Raw genomic sequence first — 27,687 nt, 5'->3', positions numbered from 1 at the left:
TGTCTACACCAGGATGAGGTTATATGTGGGCTTACGCAGGCACTGAGTAACAGAACAGTTTACTTTAGTTGTCCCTCGCTGTTATATTTATTCTCATGTCATATTTCATTTTCGGCTGCTCATTGCTCTCCTGTCCTATCAACCCTTCCTCCCCTTCTGTTTTTTTTTCCAGTATTTTCCACTGCCCCGACCCTCTGTGCATGTACTGATAAGTCCGGCAGAATGCCCAGTCTTTTTTTTTTTTTTTAAACTTCTTTGCACAATCTTTTTATTTACATTGATGTGCTGGCAGCATAAGGCTGGCACGACCAGCTGTGCCAGCCATGTGACCTCTCTTACTGTCAGAAACCTTTCAGCCAAGCTGTTCAGTATAAGCAGATGTTCTGATGTTTTAAAACTGTCTGATCCACAGAAGAGACAAATATGTATATTCTATATAAATTCTGTTATAAAAGCTGGCTTCTGGGTATAATAGTATGGTGCTTTGGCTCCTTTCACGCTGGGTCAGGACGTGGAGTTCTAAAGAGATGCCAGAGTGGAATTAGACCCGTGACCGGCAGATGTGTATTGTGTGACTAAAGGGTGCTGGAAATTCACTTAGTTCCAGAGTAAGCCAAGAACTGTTCAGATTAATAAGCCTTCACCAGTTATGCTGAGGTTGAGACGTTATCTTTGTCCTTCACTGTTAGATTAAGAGAAGAATAGCAGCTTCTGTGGTTCAGGCTTGTTCGTCGTAAGAATCTAATAATGTTGGCATAGTATGGTATCTAGTTATCCTGTAGGCACATGTTGTGATGTTGACTTTTTTTGGACTAGGATTTACTGAGTACATTCCTATATCCTATTTGGCAGTTCTGTGAATAATGGGGGAGTCCCCATGCCCAGAACCCTTGTCCGTTATCCAGTAGTTAGCTTATTTGCAATATGGCTCTGACCAGTCCTCAGATGAATTTCCCCCCCCCCCCAGCCCACCCTGGCATCGGACCGTATACTCTGTATTTCATACAAATACTCATTGTACAGCATCTCAAACAGGCTATGCGTCAGTATAACATACTGTGTAGACTGTTTAAGAAAGCGCCCAGTATATATTTATATACTATAGATATATTAGGTGACTGAGATGATCTAGGCAAATAGTCAGGCCAACCAATAGCCTTCTTTTCTGGCCCCATCATCTCAATCCAGCTGCAAGAGCCCCAATCATTCTGCTGCCTGAGCTTTTCTCCTACAGTATGTTGGTCTATACTTCCAGGTCACAGAGCTAAATTGGCGCCACTATAAGGCAACAGCCAGGCTGCAGGTTATACACAGGATCCCAGAACAGAAACAATCAGAGGCAAAGTATTACTGAAAAATAATGTTATATTAGTAACGTTTTAGGAATTTGCAAATGAGTGTCAGGTAATATTTGCATATAGTGGGTCCTCAAAATGAATTTTATTGGAATAAATTGCAAGCAGATGTATGTTTATTACATTTATTTTATATTCCTTCATTGCAAGGTGGAAGAGGAACATACGGCAGAGGTGACTGGAGATGAAGACACAGAGGATGAGGAGGATGATGAGGACCTACAGATGTCTCCCCAGGATGGAGTTTTGGCCTCACGAATCAGAGTGGCTGCTCACAAATTACTGGAAGCTGTGGGAAAATCACTGGCTCTTTTACTACTGGCACTGGCAGGTAATGAGGTTGTGGAGCATGCCAAGCAAGGCACATTATAGGGGGTTTGCTTTAACTATAAGCTAATTCAAATCCACATAAGGTATAGCTACATATCAAGCATAGAGGACAGACTAACATACAGAAAGCATCTTTATACAATGTGGAAGCTAAAAATATTAATTGTATGTAATCCGGTTACCATGAAAAGAGAATTGAGGTCATAGTCCTGACATGCCTGTGAATTAGTTCATGCCTCGATATGTTTACATGGTGGAATTTGGCACTGATTTGGAGGTTTAGCAGAAGCTAGTCGCTGAAAGAATAAGCATCCTTGCCGCAGATTCCGTGGCTGATCCTGGCGCAGAACATGAGGTGTGAGCCAACTTACTGACTAAGCCCATTCATATGCGTATAGTCAGTGAGAGAAAGCTTAATGGGCAGAAAAGAAATGGAAGAGGAATAAGAATCTGAAGTCCAACTCAAACTCCTCTTCCATTTCCAACATGTGAACATACATAGTATAGCCACTTGCAGTGGACAAACAGCTAGGTCTTTGTATTTGTCTCCTGTGCGACTGAGTAGGATCCATTTTAATATGCTAATAATGTACTGATGTATCTGTTTTTTGTTTTTTTTTTTCTCTACAGGTATCACTGTGCCTTCTGGTTTTTCGGCTGTATATTACCTAGTCTTTGTTGGCCTGTGCACATGGTGGGCATGTCACTTCCCCATCAGCCATGTCGGTTTAAACACCCTCAGCGTCATGGTTGGCTTTTTCGCCGGTGGTCACGTGATTTGTCTGTACGGTTACCAGTCTCCATTCATTCAAAATCTTTTCCCTCCTGCGGAGCTTTGGGCAAGGTATGAGTCTCACGATGTTTAAGTATGGTTAGTTGTACTTCTAATTCTGCTCACAGTTGGGTTATTCTCTTCTGTCATTGCTGTGTAATGGTCAGAATCGCTCAGCTATCTAGTGAAAAAAACGTTAAGATGACCTCATAAGTCACGGTGATTCCAGTAGTATCTGTTACAAAACTTATAACATACCTGACATGGCTTCAGAAGAACAACATCTCCAACACAGATATGCAAATAGAAGAGCGAGTGCTCCATAGGAAAGACCAAAATAGAACCCCATCGTAGTGTCAGAGTATATCACTTAAAATTTCCCACCATTCCTATTCCCTCAACACCCTTTCCTCAACACTTGTAACAAGGTGGTGAGGACCTGTACAGATGGGATGGGATAATCAGGTCTGAACCCTCCAAGTGCCACTAGTACCCCCTGGACTTGTGATATGTATTGTCTTACTCTGACACCAGTGTGAACAGAGCCTTATTTAGATGCTGGTGCTCTCAAAATAAGGTTTGTATAACTGTAGTCACTGTATATGAGGGATCTACAAAAATAGCTTTGAACCCTGCGATCAGTTCATGGCATGGCATGAGTAGGTCTTATTAAAATTCTCCCTTTTTAAGTTCTGTATAAAATAAACCACATTTTATTGTATGCATGGTTATTTCTTCATGAATGTTTTTACAAGATCATTGAATATCATAAATAAGTTCTTTGCCATCATGCGCTAAGTCTTGTGCAATGTCGCCACTGAATGACTTCTATTAAAAGCCCTAAACATGTCATTTTACTGCATAGCTGTGAAGAACACCATGTTATGCATATACGCAACTTAAAGGCTTATTGTCTTTCCACAGTTTTATTTACTAGATATTATTCATTGTTTCTTTGTTCTAGCTGTAAATTTCTATGAATTATGCTATATGAGTAAAGCTTTAGTAGGAACATTTATTATTTAGCACGGCTATAGTCAATTATAACGTGTCCTTATAAAACACAAGGCTATGCAGAGGAAATATTAAAGCAATCCTTATTAAAATAAGTGGTGGGCCCAACTATTTAAACTTTTTGGTGCTTTTCCTCTGTGAGTTCCTGAGAAATGCTTGACTGACAGCTAGCTCTCCTGGCTCCACTATCTCTCTGTAAAATTTAGTTAGTTTTAAAGGGTTATCTGCATTGGACAATCCTTGAAGGTTAGGAATTTCTCCAAATCATGACCTGGGTTTGTGATCAGCTGTATTTTGTGAGTGTATCTCATACTATGTAATAATTCCCATGTAGCGCCACCACAGGATACATTTAGCATTACGCAATTCCCATTGAAATCATTGCTATCTGTATAACATATGGATGTGCTGTATCTTCTACTTTTAGCTGCTTTCCAGTGTATTCTCTCCAGTCACAGATATTCATAATGAAATATGGTAATGGGACTCTTTTAGGTTCTTTATACTATAGACTTTATACTATACTGTACACACTATACAACTTTTCTACTATAGTGTGCTAGTGTCCGCTTAGGGTATATAATCAGTAATGTGGATGTCGCTGAAGCAGTGACGTGAGCCTCTGTAGTAACACTGGTTTACTGTAGCACATTTCACTAGTCTGATGGAGGCTCCTAGTTCTGGGAAATCTCCTTTATTGCCTTTATACATTCGATAACACCCCCCCCCAGTGTTTACATATGGTTTTCATATGTCTTTCATTACCTTCTGCTATGATGTCGACCCATCATAATAAGAGGCAATTATGTTGTTGACTTAATGTGAGCAGCCCATTCTTTCTCTAATAAACCAACTTAATATTCTGTGAATAGAAAACCTTCACAATGTTGACTTTATGTTGACACTTTGGGCAGCTCATAGTTTGCTTCGATCAAGGTCTGCAGATCTATAGTAGGAGGATTTAAAGGACAACATTATGTGAAAGCAGAAGTTGGTGCCGAAGTCTGTGGTGTTCTTTGATTTGATCATTGGTTGGTTTTACATTTCTAGACTACTGGGATGAAAGATAAAATCATATATGATACCAGAGGTTGTAATAACACATGTACAGCAGATGCAGGAGATCAGTGGGTGCCATAGCTGCAGGGTCTCTGCAGGTTTACACCTCCCCAATCAGAGACACTTTAACGTTTCAAATGTTGTGATCAGATGAGACCATGGAATCTGAAGGTTTCAAAAGACTTGACCTTCCTGAATGACTCTCACGTGGCAAGGTGTCAGGAAGTATTTATTTACTGTGGCAACTGTGAGCCTTCAGAAGGTTGCCAAACCTGCCTTCACAGTATTACTATTGACGTCTGCCTTTGGCTACATGCAATATTAATACAGGGTAGTAGTAGAATTGCAGTCTATGGTATAAGCAATCTAAAGGTCCCAGGTTCCAGCTAAAAATAAAAAAAAAAAAGTTTTAAAGTGTAGAACACATCACATAAAAATAAATGTAACACTCACCCCCACCCCCCTTTCCAAAGAATACATACCGGTATATTAATAAACAAAGTCAACTCCTACCTAAAAAATGCTCTAAGTAAAACCTATGTTGTGCCCCTCCCTCCTCCGCTCCAAAAACACTCTACACAGCTCTGTATTTAAAAATGTGTCACAATATAGTTTTTTCAGAGTTTTTACTTGTAATAGTAAAAAATGACATATATATTTGATATCCCGTGATCTTACTAACCAGCAGTTTATGAGGTACGTGCCATTTAGGTATGACTGTGACTGAAAATGCTCAGATCATTGCCTAAATGAATTTGCTAGGTATTTATGGAATAGTAATAGTTTCCCTACATAAATGGGGTTTCTTTTGACATTATATATACCTTTCTATTGTTTATTTGCATTACTGCAAGTTTGTTTTTACTCCTTGGCTAAAAATACTCCTCAAAATTGATAAGTGGAATAGAGGAATATTTTTACGGTGCTGGAATATGTAGTTCTAGTTCTGTATGACGCATAATATCTAGCTCAGCCAGTGTGCATACTGTGTATAATATGTTGAGCACAGACACCGCCAATAGTGGTCTACTCTTTACCACATTTACCAATATGAAGGATGGGGACAGTTTAGGGATATTAGTATGGGACATCCTGCTTTAGGTCACAGACCATGCATTGCCAAATCACTTACCCATTGTCGGCCCACATTGGCTTCTTGTAGCAGTGAGGACAAGGGCCATCGTCTACAGTAAAAGAAGCTCTGATAAAATGTATGAATGTGCTTTCAATTTGGGACCCATTTCTAGACAGTAAACGATTTACTAGGCATCCAGTGTTCTTATAGAGATCACATTCTGGCTCCAGTCATATGATATTCCATCACTTGTTGTTTGGTAGGGTCAATGCAATGCAGTTCCTACATGGGTCCTGGACTGCAGTGGTGCCATGCAGGGAAAGTTAATGAAAGTGCTGGATTACTCGAATAATCTGTTGGGATCATAACAGTTAGATCAAGTAGCGTAACTAGGAATGGCTGGGCCCCGTGGTGAACTTTTGACATGCCCCCCCCCTCCCACTAACTGAAACCGACGACCTTAACCGACTGACCCCTGACACATTCCTGCGCGCTCTATTATGTCCCATAGCGGCCCCAGTACACAGTATTATGTACCATAATGGCCCCTGCACACAGTATTATGCTCCATAGTGGCCCCTGCACATGTCTGTGACGTCAGACAACTAGGCCTGATGCCTGTCCGGAGCGAGGAGAGGTAAGTAACAGTGTTTATTTTGTTCTCTTACCTCTCCCAACCTCCGATCATTATATTTGGGGGTCTGAAAACACCCCCAAGTATAATAGTTATTGTGGGGCCCGCGGCATCACTTACCAATCCCGGCCCCTGCCAGGATCGGTAAGAAAATAGGGCCCGTTACTGGCTGGAGTTACACTGTTAAGAAAAAAAACCCTCAGGGGTAGCGGCTGTCGCCAGTCCCCTAATGTCCAGGGCCCTGTGACAGCTGCTACCTCTGCTACCCCGGTAGTTACGTCACTGTACTCTCACATATACATTTATATACATTCATATACCATATATGTCATATATACTTATATGAATGTATGAATACTATATATACATACTGTACACTCACACATACACATTATTATAGTATACTGTATATACATACCTGTATACAAACATACAGTACTCACACAGTATACAAGACACATACTTTACTGTACACATATATACATATTAAACATACATATTTTACCAAAAGAATATACTCCCATATTCCAGCAGTGAAACATCGCAGCAGACTGCTCCTGTCTTCCCCACACGCTCCGATGTGAGAGACGACTCACTGTGAGGGGGAGAGGGAGGGAGGAAGTCCGGGCAGCAGGGACAAAACTTTATAGGAAAGCAGCCATAGCTGCTGCAGATAAGTGAATGAATTACAAGCAGCCATTAGCTGATGCTGAAGCTGCACATGGTGTCCTCCAGTATGTACTTTCCATGTATATCGGGAGGACACTATGTACAGCTTCAGCATCAGCTAATGGGGGCCCTGTGTGTTGAGGCAAATGCATTGGTCAGGTCCCGATCAGGCCCCCAACCAGTGCATCTGTTTTGGCAAAATGAGGACAGTCTGACCCTACAGAGGGGTAGCGGCTGTCGCCGGTCCCATAATGTCCTGAGCCCTGTGGCAGCCGCTACCCCTGCTACCCTGGTAGTTACGCCACTGGTTAGATCAGCAAGTTATTTATTTATTTTGCTTACATAGAGTGCCAACATATTCTGCAGTGCTTTATAGATATTGTCATGACATATTCTAACAATATCATTATGGACTGTACTTTTTTGGCAGATGAGAAAACCTTACTAGCTGCAAAAATCAGGTTGTGTTAAAGTGTAACTAAACTTTTGAAGAACTTCTGATTTTCTGACAGTATTTGTGACATTAATAAATGTAATATATTTTAGTAACAAATGTTTACACTTTTTTTTTTCTTTTTTTTTTGGAAAATCCTGCATTTTTTTTATTCTTTCTCTTGCTGCTTCTTATTATGTACAGACTTGTGTGTGTAAAGCAAGGGAAGTATAGGTGGGTGGGGGGTCACTTCAAACAGTTATATCTCTGGTATAAAACGTAGAGACTTACTCTAGATTGTATGAAAGAGGAGATTCTTATCTTTCTAATGACACTAAGGTCACTGTGCGCTCTGTATAATTTTCAGAGAAATCAAGATCCCAACTAGATTCAACCAGTGATCTTTATTTGCAGCTATATATAAATCTCAATCCTGCCTGTATTCTCAACCAGTGATATCTCTGGAAATTATTCTAACCTATAACCAAAAGTTTAGTTAGACTTTAAGAGTGAGGATTTTCTTTATCAATACTGCATTAAAGAGGACCTTTCATGGTTTGGTGCACAGGCAGTTCTATATACTGCTGGAAAGCAGTGCACTGAATTCAGCGAACTGTCGGCTTTCACGATCTGTGCCCTGGGTGACGAGCTAGCGCTCCCGGTACCGTAGCTCTTTACAGTCAGAAGGGCGTTTCTGACACTGTGTCAGGAACGTCCTTCTCGACAGCAGCGCCTATAGAACTTGAACTGTGTGAGCGGGGAGGAATGCTCCCTCCCTCTGCTCACAGTGCTTGTCCATAGACGAGTATTATCAGGAGGGGAGGGGGCGTTCCTTCCCGGTCTCAGAGCACAGCGCTATTGGCGCTGCTTGAACAGAAGGACCGTCCTGACGGAGTATCAGAAACGCCCTTCTGACTGTAAAGAGCTACGGTACTGGTACTGATAGCTCTTCACCTGGGGCACAGATCGGGAAAGCCAACAGTGCGCTGAATTCATTGGTGAGAAATGTATAGCATTCATTTCTAGGAAACTTTCTCTTGCATTTCTTCCTTACACACACATGATAATACATCTAGGTTAGGCTGTATAGTGAGCTTCCTCTGATAAGTCATCTTGCTTATTACATTCCACAGAAGACATTTTCTTGTCAGACAGTCCAGTTATGAAGCATTATATTCAGTGTGATACCCAGATTTCTCTAATAAAAGCATAGTTGTGTTCTCTCACCAGTGACCTAATTGCTGTCTGCCATACTTCATCTCATGCGCTAATTCATTGCTTCCGGGATGTTACTGCTTAGACTAGGGGGATTGTTCTGTTAAGATTATTCTGCTACCAACATAGTGGACACTAAGAAAAATACTGCAGAGCTGCTATTAATAATGGTTCAGATAGATGTGTTATGTTCATCCCTTGTGACAATGGTGCCAGATTTTGCTTGTTTTCATCTCTCAACTATAATGTTAAATAGAATCTGTCACCAGGATGAAGTGTATTAAACCAGCAACTCCATTGGGCTCTATTTAGATCATGTTTTTACATCAAAAAATGGATGCAAACAGATGGCCATCCATTTACATAGACTTCAATGTTGATAGACTTCAACATTAAAAAAACAAAAGCAACAGATCCCTTTTTTTTTTTCTTGTCTAAATCACTGATGTCTGTATAAATGGATGGCCATCCGATTGCATCAGTTTTTCCATCCCTTTTTTAATCCGTTTTTTTTTTTTTTGCATCTGTTAAACTGTACTGGAAAATGTAGTACTGTTTCTATAATATGTAGTTCAGCCCATATACATACTGTATGTGTTTATAATACGCTGAACACAAAACACAGTAGACGCAGTGGGCTACCCCTTACCACATTTACCAACATGACTGATCAGCTATAATGACATTACTATGGGACATCCTGCTTGAGGTCACAGATAATACATTGCCAGACCGCCTAACCATTATCAACCTTCATTTGGTTCTTGTATCAGTGAGGACAAGGGCCATCGTCTGCAGTAAAAGAAACTATGATAAAATGTATGAATGTGCTTTCAATGTGGGGCCCATTTCTGGACAGGACAACCATTGGAATAATTCCGCTAAACGCTTTACTAGACATCCAGTGTTCTCATAGACATAACAACATTCAGCTCCAGTTATGTCATAATTCCATCACTTGCTGGCTGGTGAGGTCAATCCGATGCAGTTCCTGATACAGTGGCTTGCAAAAGTATTCATAACCCTTGAACCTTTTCACACTTCGTCACCTCATAACCACAAATTTAAGCTAGGTTCACATCTGCGTTCCAGTTTCCGTTTGGGGGGGGGGTCTGCATGGGGCCCCACGAACAGAAACCTAATCTGCTTAAAAAAGCAGTTACCTTTGGAAACCCGCGAAACCCATAGCGATTTTCTGTCCACATTTTTCATGCGGAATGGGGAACGAAATTCCCAGCCAGAGACCGTGCACAAATCCTCCTCTATGCAGTCGCACTCTGCAGTTTGCAGTATGTGTAGAGCATGGACCTAGAAAATGAGCTGCCCAAGCAACTGGGCTTCATGAGGCTTTCACAGCTGGGGCTTGCCCGGGCCTCTTATCCCTGTCTCAACCTAGGAGCAATGGTTAGTATCTGTATTGTAATGTGTCTTCCACCCTTATAAGAAGCACATTTTATTGTACAACATAAGAATACTTAAATTCTTTTAATGTACAGTGGCTTGCAAAAATCTTCATACTCCTTGAATTTTTTCAAATTTTGTCACCTTGCAGCCACAAACTTAATTGTATTTTATTGAGATTTTAAGTCATAGACTTTTTTAAGTGAAACAAAGTAGCAGGTGATTGCGAAGTGGAACATAAGTGGTACATGGTTTTCAAAACTTTAACCCTATAAAAAAAATCTGAAAAGTGTGACCTGCAAAAGTATTCAGCCCCCTATACTGATACCCCTAAATAAATCCAGTGCACACAACTGCCTTCAGAAGTCCCTCAATTAGTTAGTAGAGTCCAGCTATGTGTAATTTAGTCTCAGGGTAAATATACCTCTTCTGTGAAGGCCTTAGACCCGGTTCACATCTGCGTTCAGCGTTCTGTTCGGGGAGTACACTTGGGGATCCCCTGAACGGAAACTTATACACATACAAAAGCAGTTACCTGGGAAAACACGCAGACCCCATAGACTATGATGAGATCCGTGTGGTTTTGGCTTGGTTTCCACACAAAACATGCAGAGAGAAAAGTCCTGCAAGCAGCTCTTTTCTCTCTGCATGTTTCATGCGGGAACTGAGCAGTCTGGAGCACTTGTATACCATTGGAATCCACATGAGCTGTATAAACCCATCTTCAGTAAATTGACTACAGACATAAATCATTTTATCATTTTAATGGTCGAAGGGAAGTGGCAGAATTGGAGCTCTGTAATGAAAAGAAAAGAAATAAAATCTGACTCCTGTGAAAACAGACTACACAATTAATGTGCATGTAACGCAGACATCAAACGTGATGTGGCCAAGTTTTCCTCCACCATTCATATGCATCGCAATGGAGCCATTAATAGGCTTCATTCAGCTGCTGATTAAAGGAACATCTTTTATGTCTCGTGCCTTTGAGGATACAATTTCAGGAAGTTGGTTTCATCATTATTTCATGGAGTAAAAATTAATTTTACTAGTAGAAAGACACTTAAGACGTAATTCTTCAGAATTAAGTAATAAAACCTTCTGGAAAAAGGGGTGTTTCTAATTATTATGAGAATCTCAGCCATGACCATGTTCGTGTAGGCGTCCTGTAAAATTAGAGTGGAAAACTTAGACTTGTCACACACTGGTGTAATGTCATGAGGATGGCATAACTCACACGTACATGCCGTATAGGGGTAGTAGGCGCGCAGTCCGTGCAGAAGCCAAAGGCTTGGGATTTTATGTAAACGAATGCTAAACTACAGACTACCTTATACAATCCCTGAAATATGTGGACATGTTTCCATGCCATACGTCAAGCTCCAAGATCTGAAGTAGCTTATGTTGAGTTTTATATAAACTAATAGTAGCATTGGATACAATTCAACATGTAAAAAAAAAATCATAGAGAGGCGTTAAAATAGGAAAGTGCAGCATATAAGGTATTCACACATATGGTAATGGTCCATTTCCTAATGCAAGGCATACGTGACATAAAGATTATAAGAACTGATGTGTTTTGTTCTTGTTTAATATTCGTGTGAGTCATCCCATTGAGCAACCCTACATTCAGTGGCTAACCGGAAACAGTCATGCATTAAAGTTATTTTCCTGCCATCAAAATCTCTTGTAAACTACTTTATCAGTAACATTGTGCACATGTTTTCTATGTCAAAGTGCAGTCCTGCTGCTGACAAAATTAAAGTTTAATCCATATGAAAGTCAATTGCTCTGTACGCCCAGAGTGTGGTCTCCATTTTTTTGGGACCAGAACTGGGTATCTCAGTCCAAAAATTTTGTCTGGGCATATTCAGATCTCAAAGCCTTAAACCTTTCTTCAGAACCCCATATTTTGGCAGAGAGCCACTAATAATTGGTACGCTTTCTGATGGACATTCCTGGTCATATATTACTTAACGTGGCATGTTTCCCCTATAGGAGATTGACTGACTGTAGCTAATGTGTGCCACTGTATTAGATAGGAATGTACTCTAATAAAAATATTTTCTATTTTTAAAATCTTTTAAGTGAGCAGTCAGTAACATTTACTGTATGTCTGTAAATATTTGGGCACCACATAAAGATTTCTGTAGAACAATATTTCTTTCTGTCTTTATAATTATTCGTGCCAGTGGAAGGCTCCGATACTTGACATGGCCTAAAGCCCTGGATTGGGCATGTACTTAGTCATTTTTATTTGGTCACAGTAAAACTCTATTGTGCACTATGGTATTTGGCCACTGTATGGCACTTTTATTTGCTTCTGTATAGCTAGAAAATCACATTGTTGCACCCTGGCTGTCCTGAACTATTTTCCCTTCTAAAGCAGGGAGGATAATCCTATGTAATGTTTCCCTTGGGACCTCCATAGACTCTGATCTGACTCTTGCTCTATTTATTGTAAAATACCATCAAACACATAGACTAAACCTATAGTTTTATTTAATAAATTAGTATGTTCCTCCACCAGCTTCCCTAAACCTCAAACAGGACTGTAAATGTCTTCAAGACTCTGCCTTGTACAAGTTAGTAGAGCAGAACTTGCGGGACAATTACATTGCATAGTTGGCTGGCAGAGACCCAAGACTATATATCACTAATGAAGATAACTCCAGTACAGCGAAGTGCTGTATTTAACCTGCCAAAAGTCATAATAAAAATCTATGAAGTCACTTAACCCAGGGCTGTAGTGGATGCTACAAGTGAAGTATATCCCTGACTGACAGCTGCTTCTGTTTCATAGTATCTCAGAGTGAATCCTATTACATTACTTGAGTTGCACACTAGAGATGAGCAAGTAGTATCCGATCGAGTAGGTATTCGATAGAATGCTACGGTATTCGAAATACTCGTACTCGGTCGAATACCATGCGGTAAACGCAGTAAAAATCTATTCCCCTCCCACCTTCCCTGGCGCTTTTTTTTACATCTATAACTATGCAGGGGAGGTGGGACAGAAACTAGGACAATGTAGGCATTAAAAAAAAAAACGTATACAGTAGAGATGAGCGAATAGTGAAATATTCGAAAATTCAATTTGAGTAGAGCTCAATATTCGACTATTCAATGGAATACTACTCCCTCATCTCTATTGCACACACAAACATTACATGCATTCAACCCTTCATTTTGGCAGATCTACATGTAAGGGAATGCTTTATTGGTTACCAAGGTGGGGGCTTTAAAATGTGCCTTCTAGCCTTGGCATAGTAGTTGTCAGATGGGTTAATTTTTGGCTAAAATATATTTTGGTTCAAACAAGAATATTCATTTGTGTCCATAAATCGCATCTCTAAATGACTGCTCACATGGGTAGAAGTGTTCAGGATACGAGAAAAAAACTGCATGGCTGGTCCAGGACAGCCATTATTGCCAGCCATTATAAGTCACTGCACAAAGACGGGGTTGCGTGTCTGGGTTTTTTTTTTTTTTTTTGTGCTAACTGTATAACTGTAACTTTCATGGGAAGTATGAGCAATGAAATGATTATTACATGCAGAAGTAGCCAGCGTCATAAATAATAGCAGTCATGACATTCCCTCTTTGTCGTTTCTAAAAGCAGTCCTTGGTGAGGCTGAACAGATGAGAAAAAAAATGAGTTATGAGATTCGGTTGTGAGTTGATGTGTTTACTGCTTTCTCCCTGGGGCTGGTTGCATTTAGCTGCCAGTTTGTAATCTTTGTACAGAATAAAGTGGGTGAGTTTGCCAGTGGCAGAAGATCTAGCACAAGCTTTATTTCACATGTGCATATATCATAGATTGTAAACAACACAAAGGCTCTGTGCACATGACTGCTTTACTTCTCTATTATTATTATTTATTTCTTATGCTTACTTATATATCGCCATCATATTTCGCATCACTTTACAGACATTGTGTATGTAAGAAACTTTTTATTCCAAAGAAGGTTTTCCCTTACTCCAGGATGGAATCAGATGAGGTTCTAAGCACTAAATATATAGCTGACTCCTAAAGAGTATCTGGGTGGTCAACAGGCGTTACATCACTTGACCCAACCCATTTCTGCTACATTGGGCAATTCTATTCTTGAACATCATCTTTTACAGTCATCCACACAATCCTAAGCTGGTGGATCTCCCTATAACTCACCTATACCTTTATTTCAGTAATGGTTGAACAGGTAGTCACTCATGAAATCTTTCCTATGCTATTGTGTTTATTGTGTCCTTGTATGTGTCTCATTGCAGGCTTTTTGGACTGAAAGATATCATTGTCCACTCCAATTGCACAGGCAGTGTTGATGATCTCATTCTCAACCAGAATCATGACTGGCCAGTATATGTCAATCCAGGAATATTGCTTCTTCTATACTATTCTGTAATCTCTATACTAAAACTGAAGAACCCCAGCTCACAAAGGGTAGGTGGCTAGAATTTTTGTATGAATTTTGTTATTTTGTCAAGTGTGTCTTGGCTCAGATCTGACTTGATCCCCAGATCTCTGCAAGAAATACAGTCTGAGAAGGGTTTAATATTGACAACATCTTGTATCCCTCAGAGGGTGGATGGAAAGGAGGTAGAAGGAAGGGGCCCTCAGAAGTCTGCACGTGAAGACCTGGAAATGGCAGAAGTAGAGTCTTGGTCAAAGGAAAGACACAGTGTAGGCGAGGAGACAAAGGTGAGATGTGTCCGATCGGCTCTTACACAGGAATATATGAAAAAGGTGTTCGGATGTCACGGAGAGTCAGGGCTTCAGAGGGAAGAAGTTGGCTGGACTTCATTTATTTATTACCATGCAGAAGAGTGTCCCTCGTTCCATCTTGGGTCAAGTCTAAACCAGCAAAAAATATTTGGCATAGGTACAAAAATTTACAGGAGAGAAGGTTTTTACAGTAACACAGAGGGAGATTTTTTAAGGTAAGAGTGAGAAGATTACAGATGTTTCTGTCAGAGGAAGTTACCATGGTCCATTCATTGAAAGAATGCAAGTGGGGCTTGGATGCTTTTATTAAGTATAATAATGCACAGTAAAATCACCAAATTTCTGGGGAAGGATTGCTGATTCGATTTAGTCTGATGTGATTTTTGGGGTTGTGAAGGATTTTTCCTTAAAAGGGTTGTCCAGGATATACAATTTTTTTTGCAAGGTTTCTGGGAAAAGTGGAAATACAAAACCCATACTCTCCTGTCTCCGGTGCAGCCCTGCTACTTGTTCACACAGAAGTCCTCACCGCACGTGACCGCTGAGACCAATCGGCGGCCTATGGAAAGTACACTTGACCAGTGAGCTGTGTATTTTTTTTTTTTATTATTTTTTTTTCACTTTCCTTTGTAGGAATTTGTATATCTGGGGCAACTCCTTTCTGATAAGGAAAATTCACTTCTACCCTTCTACCTAATGTGGTTTTTGCTTTGCTCTAAACCAACATTGCAAGATAATATGCCTAACTGGAGAGATATACCTCTTTTCTCAGTCTAAGTGCCTATTCACCTGACAGGCTTCTCCAGATCTATTCACACCACCATTTTTTCTTTGTCTATTTTTTTTTTTTTTAAACCGTCTTTTTGATTGATCCATTACATACTAGAACTTGTCATTTTGAGGGACATTTTCACAGATCCCGCAATAGATTCAAGTCAATGAGGGATTTGAGATAACTGGTTACCCTTGGTGTATATTTGGCCATGATAGAAGTATTTTTTCACAGCCGAGTGCACACCAAGTTCGTGTGAATGTGAACTTACAAACTATGTCACTATGACACTTGAGTTTGAGTTAATATCCCTGCCAGCCATATATGTCATCTGTATGTTGATGGATATGCTGCAACTGTTTGATATGAGTATAGCTACGATGTATTCCTTATGCTTTGCTTCTGTTTAACAGCCCATGTTACCAGAGACGAGCGACACTACAGAGACTGAGCTTCAGGATTGCACAGTTCACACCATCCAGCCTGGGCCCAGAAATAACACAGGCATGTCTATTTTTTTTTATGTTGCTGCATCCTTTAAATGTATTCTTTAATATTCATTGTATTATATGTAACTGCATGTCTTAAGGGAATAGGAAATAGAGGCTTCTAGTAAAATTGTAAACGGAAAGTGGACACTGGAACAATGTTACAGTAAGGTACACACATAGAGAAGAAAGTCCAAATGGAATAGATTCTTGTGAAATATACGGTATATAAAATGTAACTTTTAATAAATAACATTAAAAAATAGTCCTGCTATAAGATAAAAAAAAACATGGACCAGTAGATATCAACACATATCAACACAAAGGTAAAGGGGTAATATATCCATAAGGCAAGGCACAGCGGCCTCCAAGAAAATTAAACCAGACCTAATTACCACTTATAATGAAGCCGGATAAATAGGAGGACATATAATGTGTTTAGCCAGCCGGACCAAAAGTGAGAGAAGCCTCAAAATAATGATAAGCTATACAATAGAATGACAGTAAAGATAAGGAAGTACAAAAATATGCTAGACAGGGTGCAATTCTATATATGACCCTACAGGCCTAGCTCAGGGACCTTGCTCTAGTAGCAAATGCCCTGACAGGAACCTGTCCCTAAAATAAGGCCACCCTTAGAAAAGAGCCCCCCCCCCCACCACCACCACATAAAGCAAGCACCCAAATAGTGAGTAATCAATGAGAAATGTAAAAACATATTGTGCATGCCTACCCAGCATGTTTTTATTTTGTATTAAGTGTATTGTTTCCTCCGTTCCAGAGATTTAGATTGGTATGCATGGTTATGTAGCCCTGATCTAATAAGCAGCTATAGGAAAATTGAAGAAATAAACTGGGAACGCTTATCTTGAATAATATGGGCTACAGGCTGAAATCCGTGCTCAGACAGAAATAAGGATAGGGGGAATTCTTTGGGCTATACACTTATACATAAACTTTTGCTAATTGCTGGCAATAGGTGACAGTGATATTTTATATGAAATATGATTGTTATTGTGGGACTCCGCTAGTGGGAAAAAGAAGCAACATGCCCTATCTTGCCGCGGATGCTGCGGCTAATTCAGTCGCGGCGTCCGCGACTCGACACTCATTCCTATTGTTGGCTTGGGAGGCATTTCAGATTGAAATCCTTTAGTCATTTGATTTCCATCCCTGATGTTCATAGCTTTGATGGTGAATGTGCTGACCTATAGACAGATAAAACCATAGTCTGATACATTGTGTTTCTGTCTTTAAGCAGATTCTAAACCAGATGCCTTCAGAGAGCAGTCTCCTCTTCACGTTCTGGGTAACGTCATCCTCAACCAGAGCTATATATGTGCTTTGATTGCCATGATGGTAAGTGTTGGTTATTATATGTACCTCACCAAGAGTCAATCATAATATGTGGACCTCTTAAGCAAGTATGTGCTACAGGGGTTGCTCAGGCTGTTGTATGCAGGCTGTGTCTGGTAATGTAGCTCAGCTCCATTCACTTAATAATAAAAAGCAATGACCTGCAAAACCAAACACAACCCATGCAAACTGTATTGTTGCTTCAGAAAGTAAAAAAATAATTTTTTATTTTTTTTTACTTCTAAATCTTTACAACCACCGTAAGGGCAGGTTGGCTTAGACCTATACTACCTAAAGCTACTATATTAATGCTTGAACCCATAGGTTTTCATGTAGTAGTACCTGTGACTTTGCTTATAGAAATCACAATGGCCGCCCCTTTGTAAATGGGAGATGTACATCAAAGTGATCATTCATACCTGTCATCTGTCTTTGGTCCTTTAACAAAGACAGATGAGAAATTCACATTTTAAGCAGACATTTATTGGTGCTGCAAAGGAATTACTGTAAATACCTTTTATAGTCTTGCTCCATAAACCGCACAGATGGGGCTGGATACTGTTTACGGGCCAGCAGAGCGGCTTCTGCTCTGGAAATGAAACACTGCTGCTCTTGTTATGTTATTAGGCCTTTACTATGCTGGGTTTGTTTAAAAGCTCAGAACCATATAATATGGAAAGTTTGATATTAAAAGCTATTATATTGCTGCTGTAAAATTAGCAAGTGAGATTTGTCCCGGAGTGCAAAATGTCCCACACAGCTCTGGCCTCTTACCCCCTTACCTTAGTACCACCCATTACAATCATGTATATCTCTCCTATGATACTCCCGAAGTTTGCCTAGTTTATATTGGATTAGCTTTTTGTTGAGAAAAGGCAAGGAGTGGCTTTAAGAAATACCTAGAAGTGAAACACTTCTGAGACACTGAAGTCTTAAGGATTAATGCCAAATTTCACAGGCGGTAGCCTCATGGAGCCAGGGCTGCAAGTAAGTGCAGAAGAGCTCGCAACATGGCTTTGTAATGGAAATTATAGTGTAATGTAGGGTAAGGAATAGTCATTTGCTCCTTAGAATTGGCACCTGACAGAGCTGCTGCTGTACTGCTCTCTGTTGATGCCTACGTATGGGAAAACAAGCGTTGCCATGTAAAGTTCATTACGTTTTGCTCTTTGTCATTTGATTGTTGTTTGTTTGTTTTTTATCTTTCTTTTGGCTATTGATTGATTGATTTTATTTATATGAGTATTGGTCTCATTTGCAATGGTATAAACATGCACATTGTTACTTCATTCATCTTTACAGGACTGCTGAAGATGGCAGATTGCAACACTCAGCTATCTCAAGCAGTCCTATAGAGCTGAATGGTGCTGCAGCACATGTTGGACGCCGCCCCACTCATGTGGTGAATAAAGGACCCCCATTGTCATGGATAATATTGAAAATCCAAACCTATAACTGGTACTATGAATATCGCTGCGTTTGCGGAAACTTTTTAGGAGACTTTCATATGCTTTGACCTTTGTGTATGTTTAGTGTGTATATTGGATCATTATGTTGGGTATACGTGGACCAATTGTAGCTGGTTTGTGATTAAAAGTTATGTTTTAAAGATAATTCTTTTTTGGAAGGTTAAATGTGTTTGGACCCCCCTGTAGTTATACACTTGTCACATATCGTGTGGATAGATAAGATTATTACCCAAAATATATAAATATATGCCAATACACAAAGACGATTAAGGAGTTTTTTTTTATATGATTTCGCTTCTGGTGGTTTTTGTCGTATAATCTTGATAGAACAGGGAGCATGTGGCTTATATTTGTATCGTGGTATCTTTGTCTGATAGATAAGTTTATGTCTTTGGCTAGTCCCTGTAATAACTGCGTAACGGAAGTTTTGTAGCTTTTTGGGTTACAATTGTTATCAATGAATATACAGGGACTTTTTATATGCTTCCAAAACTGCACAAACCTGGGAACCCAGGGAGACCGATCATCTCATGTGTTGGGACTCTTACTGAACAGATCTCTGGATGGGTGGAGGGTACTCTTAAACCCTTAGTGAAGGATACAGCCAGCTACCTTCAGGACACTACAGACCTATTAAATAAACTATCCACTATAGGTCCCCTTCCAGATGGAACCATCCTGGCCACCATGGATGTAGAATCCCTATACTCCAACATCCCACACCAGGACGGTATAAATGCCTGCCATGCCTGCCAGTTTTTCATGGAAAAGCGAGGTATGGACGCTGAATCGGTGGTGAAACTGACAAAATTCATCCTCACTCACAATTACTTCTCCTTTGGTGACTGCATCTATTTACAACGGACCGGCACCGCAATGGGGAGCAAAATGGCGCCACAGTACGCTAATCTCTTCATGGCCAAGCTTGAGAGTGACTTCCTATCCACCTGCACCCTTAGGCCTCGGGCCTACTATCGCTTCATTGATGATATCCTAATCATTTGGACTGGGTCTGAGGAACAGCTGAAAACCTTCCATGAACAGTTCAACCAGTTCCATTCCACCATCAACCTGACGCTCAATTACTCCTTCTCTGAAATAAACTTCCTGGATGCAGTTATCAAGATACAGGACAACAAAATTGAGACATCGCTGTATCGGAAACCTATTGACTGCCCTACCTACCTAAGATGGGATAGCTTTCATCCTAAACACATAAAGAACTCCATTGTATACAGCCAGGCCATCAGATACCATCGCATATGTTCAGACCCTGCAGATAGGGACGAACACCTTGGGGGCCTCAAAAACACATTCTTGAGGCAGGGTTACCATCCAAGAACAGTTGATAACAAAATCACCAGAGCCACCAGGATACCAAGATCGGAGTTATTAAAATACAATACCAAACAGGAAAACAATCGGGTGCCCCTGGTCGTCACATATAACCCCCACCTGGAGACGCTGAGAGGAATCACACGCAAATTACATCCACTACTGCAAAAAGACAACCGTCTAAAATCCATATTTTCTGACCCCCCTCTCCTATGCTACAGACAGCCACCAAACCTCAGGAATATGGTTGTCAGCAGCTCACTGTCACCTCCAACTAACACAGGAACATTTCCATGCGGACAGAAGAGGTGCAAAACCTGCCCTCACATACTGACCACTGACAGGATAGAGATACCAAACTCTAACAGGGAATATAAAATCCCAGGTGTGTTCACCTGTAACACACCTAATGTAGTGTATTTGATCATTTGCACCAAATGTTCCACTGAAAATCTGTATGTTGGAGAGACTGGTCAGAAACTCAGAATGAGAATTAATTCACATCGCCATACAATCAAACAACAGAGAACTGATCTTCCCGTGCCAAAACACTTCTGCCAGGAAGATCACAACATCATCAATGACATGAAAATCTTGATCTTAAAAGGGAACTTTAAATCAAGGAAACAGCGACTGATTTATGAGTACAAGGCCATGACCCTATTCCAGACGCTGGACAATGGAATGAACATCTCACTTGGGTTTATGTCTTTTTATACAGATCATTAAGACAGCCATTAAGATAAGAACCAGGGATCTGGCAATTGATTGTTTGTTGTTATAAGTATATAGTAATAAGCCTCTTCCCCCCCTCCCCCCTGTAATTCTAGCCCTGTGTCCAGTCATAAATATGCAGCCTCTACAGAGTGTTTTAGTTATATCTGAAGAAGAAGCTCAGAGGAAGCTTCGAAACGTCATATTCTGTCATCATTATGAGTTAGCCATTAAAAAAGGTATCACCTACTGAAGACTTGCAAAGTTTTTTTGTTTTTTATATTTTATAAACAGTGTGTCACTCTAGGCAATACATTATGAGCCGTACTAGATACCGTACTGATAGTGTTTCACTACATCAATGTACATTATTGACCAATATGACTAATCCACATTAGTACTTTGTATCTTTCACCAGCTGGTGTAGTACCACAACTCCCAACATGTCATGTCAGTCTTGCCTGCTAGTTTATGCTGTGAATTGCGTTTTACAGCAATGCCAAGTATATTGTTGCATGTTTAAAGGGGTCTTCAAACACCACAAATTTAATAGGGTTAGACAACCCCTTTAAATAAGAAAACAATTGAAAATGTGAACCTCCTTTTCCACAAGGTTGTTTATTCAGGCTGTACTTTTTCTGTGAGAGTTTTTCATACAGCGTGACAAGGAATACTCACAAGTCCTGGGAATAATATGCTACCATTTTATTTGCTGAGGAAGCCATAAATTGTGTTGTGGAAGCCCTGTCAGCTTCTCGTCACTCTCACCACATTTCATGTATTAATAACTTTTATAAGACTTGTCACATCCAAACAAAATGGAATCATTTGACCTGAAGGACTTATAAAACATCTAATGTTGTTGTAAAGTTTAGACGTGTTCTGCGCCTTCTCAGCACAGTTTACATTTTTTCTTTAATGGACCTCTTAATTTGTTTTTTTTTACGTATACCAGCAGGACTGTCATAACAACAATCAACTTTAGCTGTACTATAAATACATTGTTTCATGAACACAAGTCACCGGAGGGGAGATTTAGAGGCACATCATTACATAGTGCCCCCCTCCCCCATCCCACACAGTATAGCAGCTGGCAGATGTTACGCGGGCATTTTTTTTTTTTTTTTTGCATAAAATTTGGCAGCAACCCCAGAAATGTAGAGGCAGCAGAGGACAGAATTGCATGTGTAACACTGCCTTAGAGAAAACCCCTGTATAAAGTCCCAAAATCTACGGAAGAAAAAAAAATGTCTCTCTCTGGATCCGACCAATGAGAAGTTTCCTTTCGTACGACATCACTCTGTGCTTTGACAGCTCTGTGGAATGTACGTGGTGTAGGAGGCGGTGTGCGCAAGGAATAGACTGTGCTCTACACAAGTGGTGCTCTGTCAAATCATGAATGACTGATGTCTTTGGAAAGGTCTGCAGAGCAACTGCTCCACCAAGTGATGGGACGGGGTTTTGTCTTTGCAAAAAAAATTGGATTTCTCATGTACCATGTTTCTAGCCTTGAAATGTATAGAGTTCCCTTCAAAACATACCTTTTCCATGTGTAATCACGTGTGTTCACAAATAACTATAAATAAAACCTATCTTCCCATAGACATTAAAGGGACTTTACAATATTTTAAGGGAACGAGATCTCTACTGAAGTGGGGGAAACAGTCCCTTTGCTTGGTGTAAACCGTGCATCATGACACACACAGATCTATACACCATATATTATTTAACACCCATCAGACCCTGCACTGTACATAACAAAGTATATGGGTTTTGCCTGGAGTGTTCCGTTTCTGCTGGTCAGCTTCTTCTCTAGTGCGCTCCTAGTCAGTTCAGATGTATGCAATGTAAACATTAAATTTTATGTGAGTGGTGTGATTTCTCTATTAATATGAAAATTGAACAGGATAATTTATAAACACTTGTGAATTTTCTGTGATTTATTCTGCTTTTTAACCCCTAGGTATGGAGTATCACTTATCATAGCTGGCTGACATTTATTCTACTGCTTTGGGCCTGCCTCATCTGGATAGTGCGCAACCGCCGGCAGTTCGCCATGGTGTGTTCTCCCTTCATCCTCCTTTATGCAATAACACTCTGCAGTTTGCAGTATGTCTGGAGCATGGACTTAGAAAATGAGCTACCCAAGCAACTGGGCTTCATGAGGCTTTCACAGCTGGGGCTTGCCCGGGCCTCTTATCCCTGTCTCAACCTAGGAGCAATGGTTAGTATCTGTATTGTAATGCATCTTCCACCCTTGAAAGAAGCACATTTATTGTAAAGCATGGGAATACTTAAACTCTTTTGTACAGTGGCTTGCAAAAGTATTCATACTCCTATTTTTTCACATTTTGTCACCTTACCACCACAAACTTAAAAGTATTTTATTGAGATTTTAAGTGATAGACCGAAACAAAGTAGCAGATAATTATGAAGTGGAACGAAAATGATACAAGGTTTACAAAAATTTCATCAAATAGAAATCTGAAAAGTGTGATGTACAAAAATATTCAGCCCCCTGAACTCTGATACCCCTAAATAAAATCCAGTGCAATCAATTCCTTTCAGAAGTCACTTAATTAGTTAATAGATAGTAGCGGTGTGTAACAGTATTAGTATAAATATTCCTATTCTGGTTAAGATCAAATAATATTCATGTGTTAGAATGGCCCTGTCAAAGTTCAGACCTAAATCCCATTGAGAATCCGTGGCAAAATGTGAAAATTGCTATTCACAGACGCTCTCCGTCCAATCTGGCTGAGTTTGAGCTATTTTGCAAAGAAGAATGGGCAGTCTCTAGATAAAGACATACCCCAAAAGACTTGGAGCTGTAATTGTAGCAAAAGGTGGCTCTACAAAGTATTGATATAAGGGGGCGGAATATTTTTGGACGTTACAGTTTTCAGATTCTTATTTGACTAAAATTTTGAAAACCATGTATCATTTTCATTCCACCTCACAATTACCTGCTTCTTTGTGTTGGTTATCACTGAAAACATCCATGTCGACCTGTCCACTTCCCTCCTGAGAGGTTCCTCTAGCCTCAAGGCCTTCATTCTGACTTAGAGGTTTGCAACCAGCCTATCTTGCTCAATATGTGTCAAATACAAATGATCTCCTCCATTATTCTCTCTCCAGCTTCTTTACACTTTGACATTTTGGCTCCTGCTCCATCAGTTTGTCACTGAGCAACTCCTTAAACGAAAACGGGTGACGGCGTCTCTGGAGGGAGTGACTGTGCCACAATCTGGTGAGCAAATTGTAGTCCCCGTGGTTCCCGGCGTTCTTTCATTCAGCAGAAATCAGAAATCATAATATCTCTGTTCTCATAGGTCCGTCTACGGAGAGGAACTTGCTGAAATATTTTGGGGACCATGTGATGAGCTTCTATGCCAAATACTGGATATATGTGTGCGGAGGAATGTTTATACTAGTTAGCTTTGCTGGACGCCTTGTGGTTTATAAAATTGTCTATATGTTCCTTTTCCTTCTCTGCCTGATCATCTTCCAGGTAAGTACAGAAAGAATAGAATGATGATTATCCAGATTATATACAGTATTTATATTCTGTTTCCCTTATCTGTACACAATAGTGCTGTAATACGGCTGTTTTAACACATTAGTGGGCCCAGTGCAAAGGTTTCGTATGTGGCTCCCTCCCTTTCATCACCACTTAAGACATACGTCCCAACTTTCAGAGGACACAAAGACAGACTAGTGTGGCAGCGTGCTCTGCAAAAAATATTTTTGTGTGTATGTTAAGCTGTGCCCCTAAGCCCACCCATGTCTCTTTTGGCACTACCCATTCTTATTATTCAGTTGTAACTTAGCACAGTAATGGTGCCTTTAAAATTATAGCATACAGTGATGACGCCTCCAAGTGGCCTGTCCAAGCTATAATGCTCTCTCCGTGGCTGCCACATACTATAATGCCCTTTAGTGGCCCTTGCACAGTATAATTCCTCATTAGTGGCCCCATATAATATACACTCACCGGCCACTTTATTAGGTACACCTGTCCAACTGCTCGTTAACACTTAATTTCTAATCAGCCAATCACATGGCGGCAACTCAGTGCATTTAGGCATGTAGACATGGTCAAGACAATCTCCTGCAGTTCAAACCGAGCATCAGTATGGGGAAGAAAGGTGATTTGAGTGCCTTTGAACGTGGCATGGTTGTTGGTGCCAGAAGGGCTGGTCTGAGTATTTCAGAAACTGCTGATCTACTGGGATTTTCACGCACAACCATCTCTAGGGTTTACAGAGAATGGTCCGAAAAAGAAAAAACATCCAGTGAGTGGCAGTTCTGTGGGCAGAAATGCGTTGTTGATGCCAGAGGTCAGAGGAGAATGGCCAGACTGGTTCGAGCTGATAGAAAAGCAACAGTGACTCAAATAGCCACCCGTTACGACCAAGGTAGCCAGAAGAGCATCTCTGAACGCACAGTACGTCGAACTTTGAGGCAGATGGGCTACAGCAGCAGAAGACCACACCGGGTGCCACTTCTCTCAGCTAAGAACAGGAAACTGAGGCTACAATTTGCACAAGCTCATCGAAATTGGACAATTGAAGATTGGAAAAACGTTGCCTGGTCTGATGAGTCTCAATTTCTGCTGCGACATTCGGATGGTAGGGTCAGAATTTGGCGTCAACAACATGAAAGCATGGATCCATCCTGCCTTGTATCAAAGGTTCAGGCTGGTGGTGGTGGTGTCATGGTGTGGGGAATATTTTCTTGGCACTCTTTGGGCCCCTTGGTACCAATTGAGCATCGTTGCAACGCCAAAGCCTACCTGAGTATTGTTGCTGACCATATCCATCCCTTTATGACCACAATGTACCCAACATCTGATGGCTACTTTCAGCAGGATAATGCGCCATGTCATAAAGCTGGAATCATCTCAGACTGGTTTCTTGAACATGACAATGAGTTCACTGTACTCCAATGGCCTCCACAGTCACCAGATCTCAATCCAATAGAGCATCTTTGGGATGTGGTGGAACGGGAGATTCGCATCATGGATGTGCAGCCGACAAATCTTCGGCAACTGTGCGATGCCATCATGTCAATATGGACCAAAATCTCTGAGGAATGCTTCCAGCACCTTGTTGAATCTATGCCACAAAGAATTGAGGCAGTTCTGAAGGCAAAAGGGGTCCAACCCGTTACTAGCATGGTGTACCTAATAAAGTGGCCGGTGAGTGTAATGCTCCCTCAGTGGCACATCAAAGAATTTAATGGCACTACACTGGTCCCATACAATGTAATGCCCCTCAGTGACCAGTTACACCGTTGAATGCTCCTGCAGTTCTCTGACTGTCTCTGCCACAGTGCTCATTGCATCACCCTGCCTCAGACAGTACTTGATAAGCCCTAAATGGTGGAACACAGAACGGATAGTGCCACACTCCACCATTGTACTCCTCTGCATCCTGAGGAAGCAGATACAGTTTAAATTGGGACCCACTGCCTGACACAATGACACAGCACCCAAAATTCAGGAATGCTCTGGCTTACTCCCACACTGTCATGGGGCCCGATGCAAGTGTTCCCTTCTCCCTTTGGTTCAAGTGTCCCTGTGTATATGGGAAGTCAGTGCATAGTTAGTGTCCCTACTGGTCAGGATCCTGTGACATTTAAAAAAGAAAAGTTGGCGGGGCCACACGGTGGCTCAGTGGTTAGCACTGCAGCCTTGCAGCACTGGAGTCCTGGTGTTCAAATCCCGCCAAGGGCAGAAAACCATCTGCAAGGAGTTTGTATGTTCTCCCCGTGCTTGCATGGATTTCCATCCCATATCCCAAAGACATACTGATAGGGAAAAATGTACATTGTGAGCTCTTTGTGTGGGGCTCACAATCTACATTTAAAAAAAAAAAAAAAAGAAAAGTTGGCTTCAATAATAATATTACACATACCGGTAATCTGGATCCGAGAGAGATATCCTGTTTGGCATATATTAAATTGTCCTGCTTGACTTTAATAATGGGTCATTTCCTTGTCTGTATTGTCGTAGGTATATTACACACTATGGAGGAAGCTGCTGAACTTTTTCTGGTGGCTGGTGGTAGCTTACACAATGCTTGTCCTTATCGCCATCTACACCTACCAGTTTGAAGATTTTCCTGTATATTGGAGGAACATGACTTCTCTCACAGATGAACAGTATGTGTTTTCTTGCTACATGAAGACTTGACTGCCATATTTCCTTTTAGCTCATGTAGCCAATTTAAGTATTGTACATAAGCAGTGTCAGCTTAGTCTGTGAATTCTATAATGGGACTGAGCTGCATGCAGTACTACATAAAGCCCATGAACAAGTGTGAATTGTGTAAAAGCAGACATTTTTTCTTCTCATACCAACTCTTTGAAGGTATTTTTATTTTCTTACACATTTTCCTTGTTGTTTTATCTAGATTGAGTGCTATGGGGCTTGAGCAGTTCAGTGTGTCAGAACTTTTTACTAGTATTCTTATACCTGGCTTCTTCCTCCTGGCATGTATTCTGCAACTTCACTACTTCCACAAGCCATTCATGCACATCACAGATATTGCTCGAGCTTCATCTCTGGCGAACGCTCCTCAAAAAGACAAGTGAGTACTGAAAATGATAAAATGAAGTTCCGATTTGTTATATAATGAAAAGCTATGCAATATTGAAATCTATCTTGTGCATTAATTCCTCCCTGTTGTTAAGATTTATGTTGCTCTGGTCACCCTATCACCGTATCCTTTATCCTGTGTTTCATCTTAAAGGCGTATTCCCATGATGCTTGTTCACTAACCTGCAGGCTGTTGTGCTCTCTTCACTTCCTGCTTTTCTCAGCACATAGGTGGGCGGGGTTTCACTTGCACGGGATTGGTTGTAAATTAA

General features: G+C 40.6%; 1 protein-coding gene across 1 annotated transcript in view; it reads left to right on the top strand.

Moving 5' to 3' along the window:
* PIEZO1 (piezo type mechanosensitive ion channel component 1 (Er blood group)) overlaps positions 1-27,687 on the top strand; it is a 167,931-nt gene that overhangs the window by 85,257 nt on the left and 54,987 nt on the right. The window contains exons 6-16 of the mRNA XM_075281928.1: positions 1,506-1,686; positions 2,316-2,529; positions 14,227-14,398; positions 14,537-14,656; positions 15,866-15,956; positions 17,199-17,299; positions 22,778-23,038; positions 23,953-24,064; positions 24,147-24,325; positions 26,831-26,979; positions 27,231-27,407. Of these exons, the coding sequence (XP_075138029.1) occupies positions 1,506-1,686; positions 2,316-2,529; positions 14,227-14,398; positions 14,537-14,656; positions 15,866-15,956; positions 17,199-17,299; positions 22,778-23,038; positions 23,953-24,064; positions 24,147-24,325; positions 26,831-26,979; positions 27,231-27,407 (1,757 nt within the window). The remainder of the gene's footprint in view (positions 1-1,505; positions 1,687-2,315; positions 2,530-14,226; positions 14,399-14,536; positions 14,657-15,865; positions 15,957-17,198; positions 17,300-22,777; positions 23,039-23,952; positions 24,065-24,146; positions 24,326-26,830; positions 26,980-27,230; positions 27,408-27,687) is intronic.

Source organism: Leptodactylus fuscus, chromosome 7, assembly GCF_031893055.1.
Source record: "Leptodactylus fuscus isolate aLepFus1 chromosome 7, aLepFus1.hap2, whole genome shotgun sequence".
Taxonomy (NCBI): domain Eukaryota; kingdom Metazoa; phylum Chordata; class Amphibia; order Anura; family Leptodactylidae; genus Leptodactylus; species Leptodactylus fuscus.
Note: the sequence above shows the minus strand (reverse complement) of the source record. Positions and strands in the feature narration are given on the sequence as shown.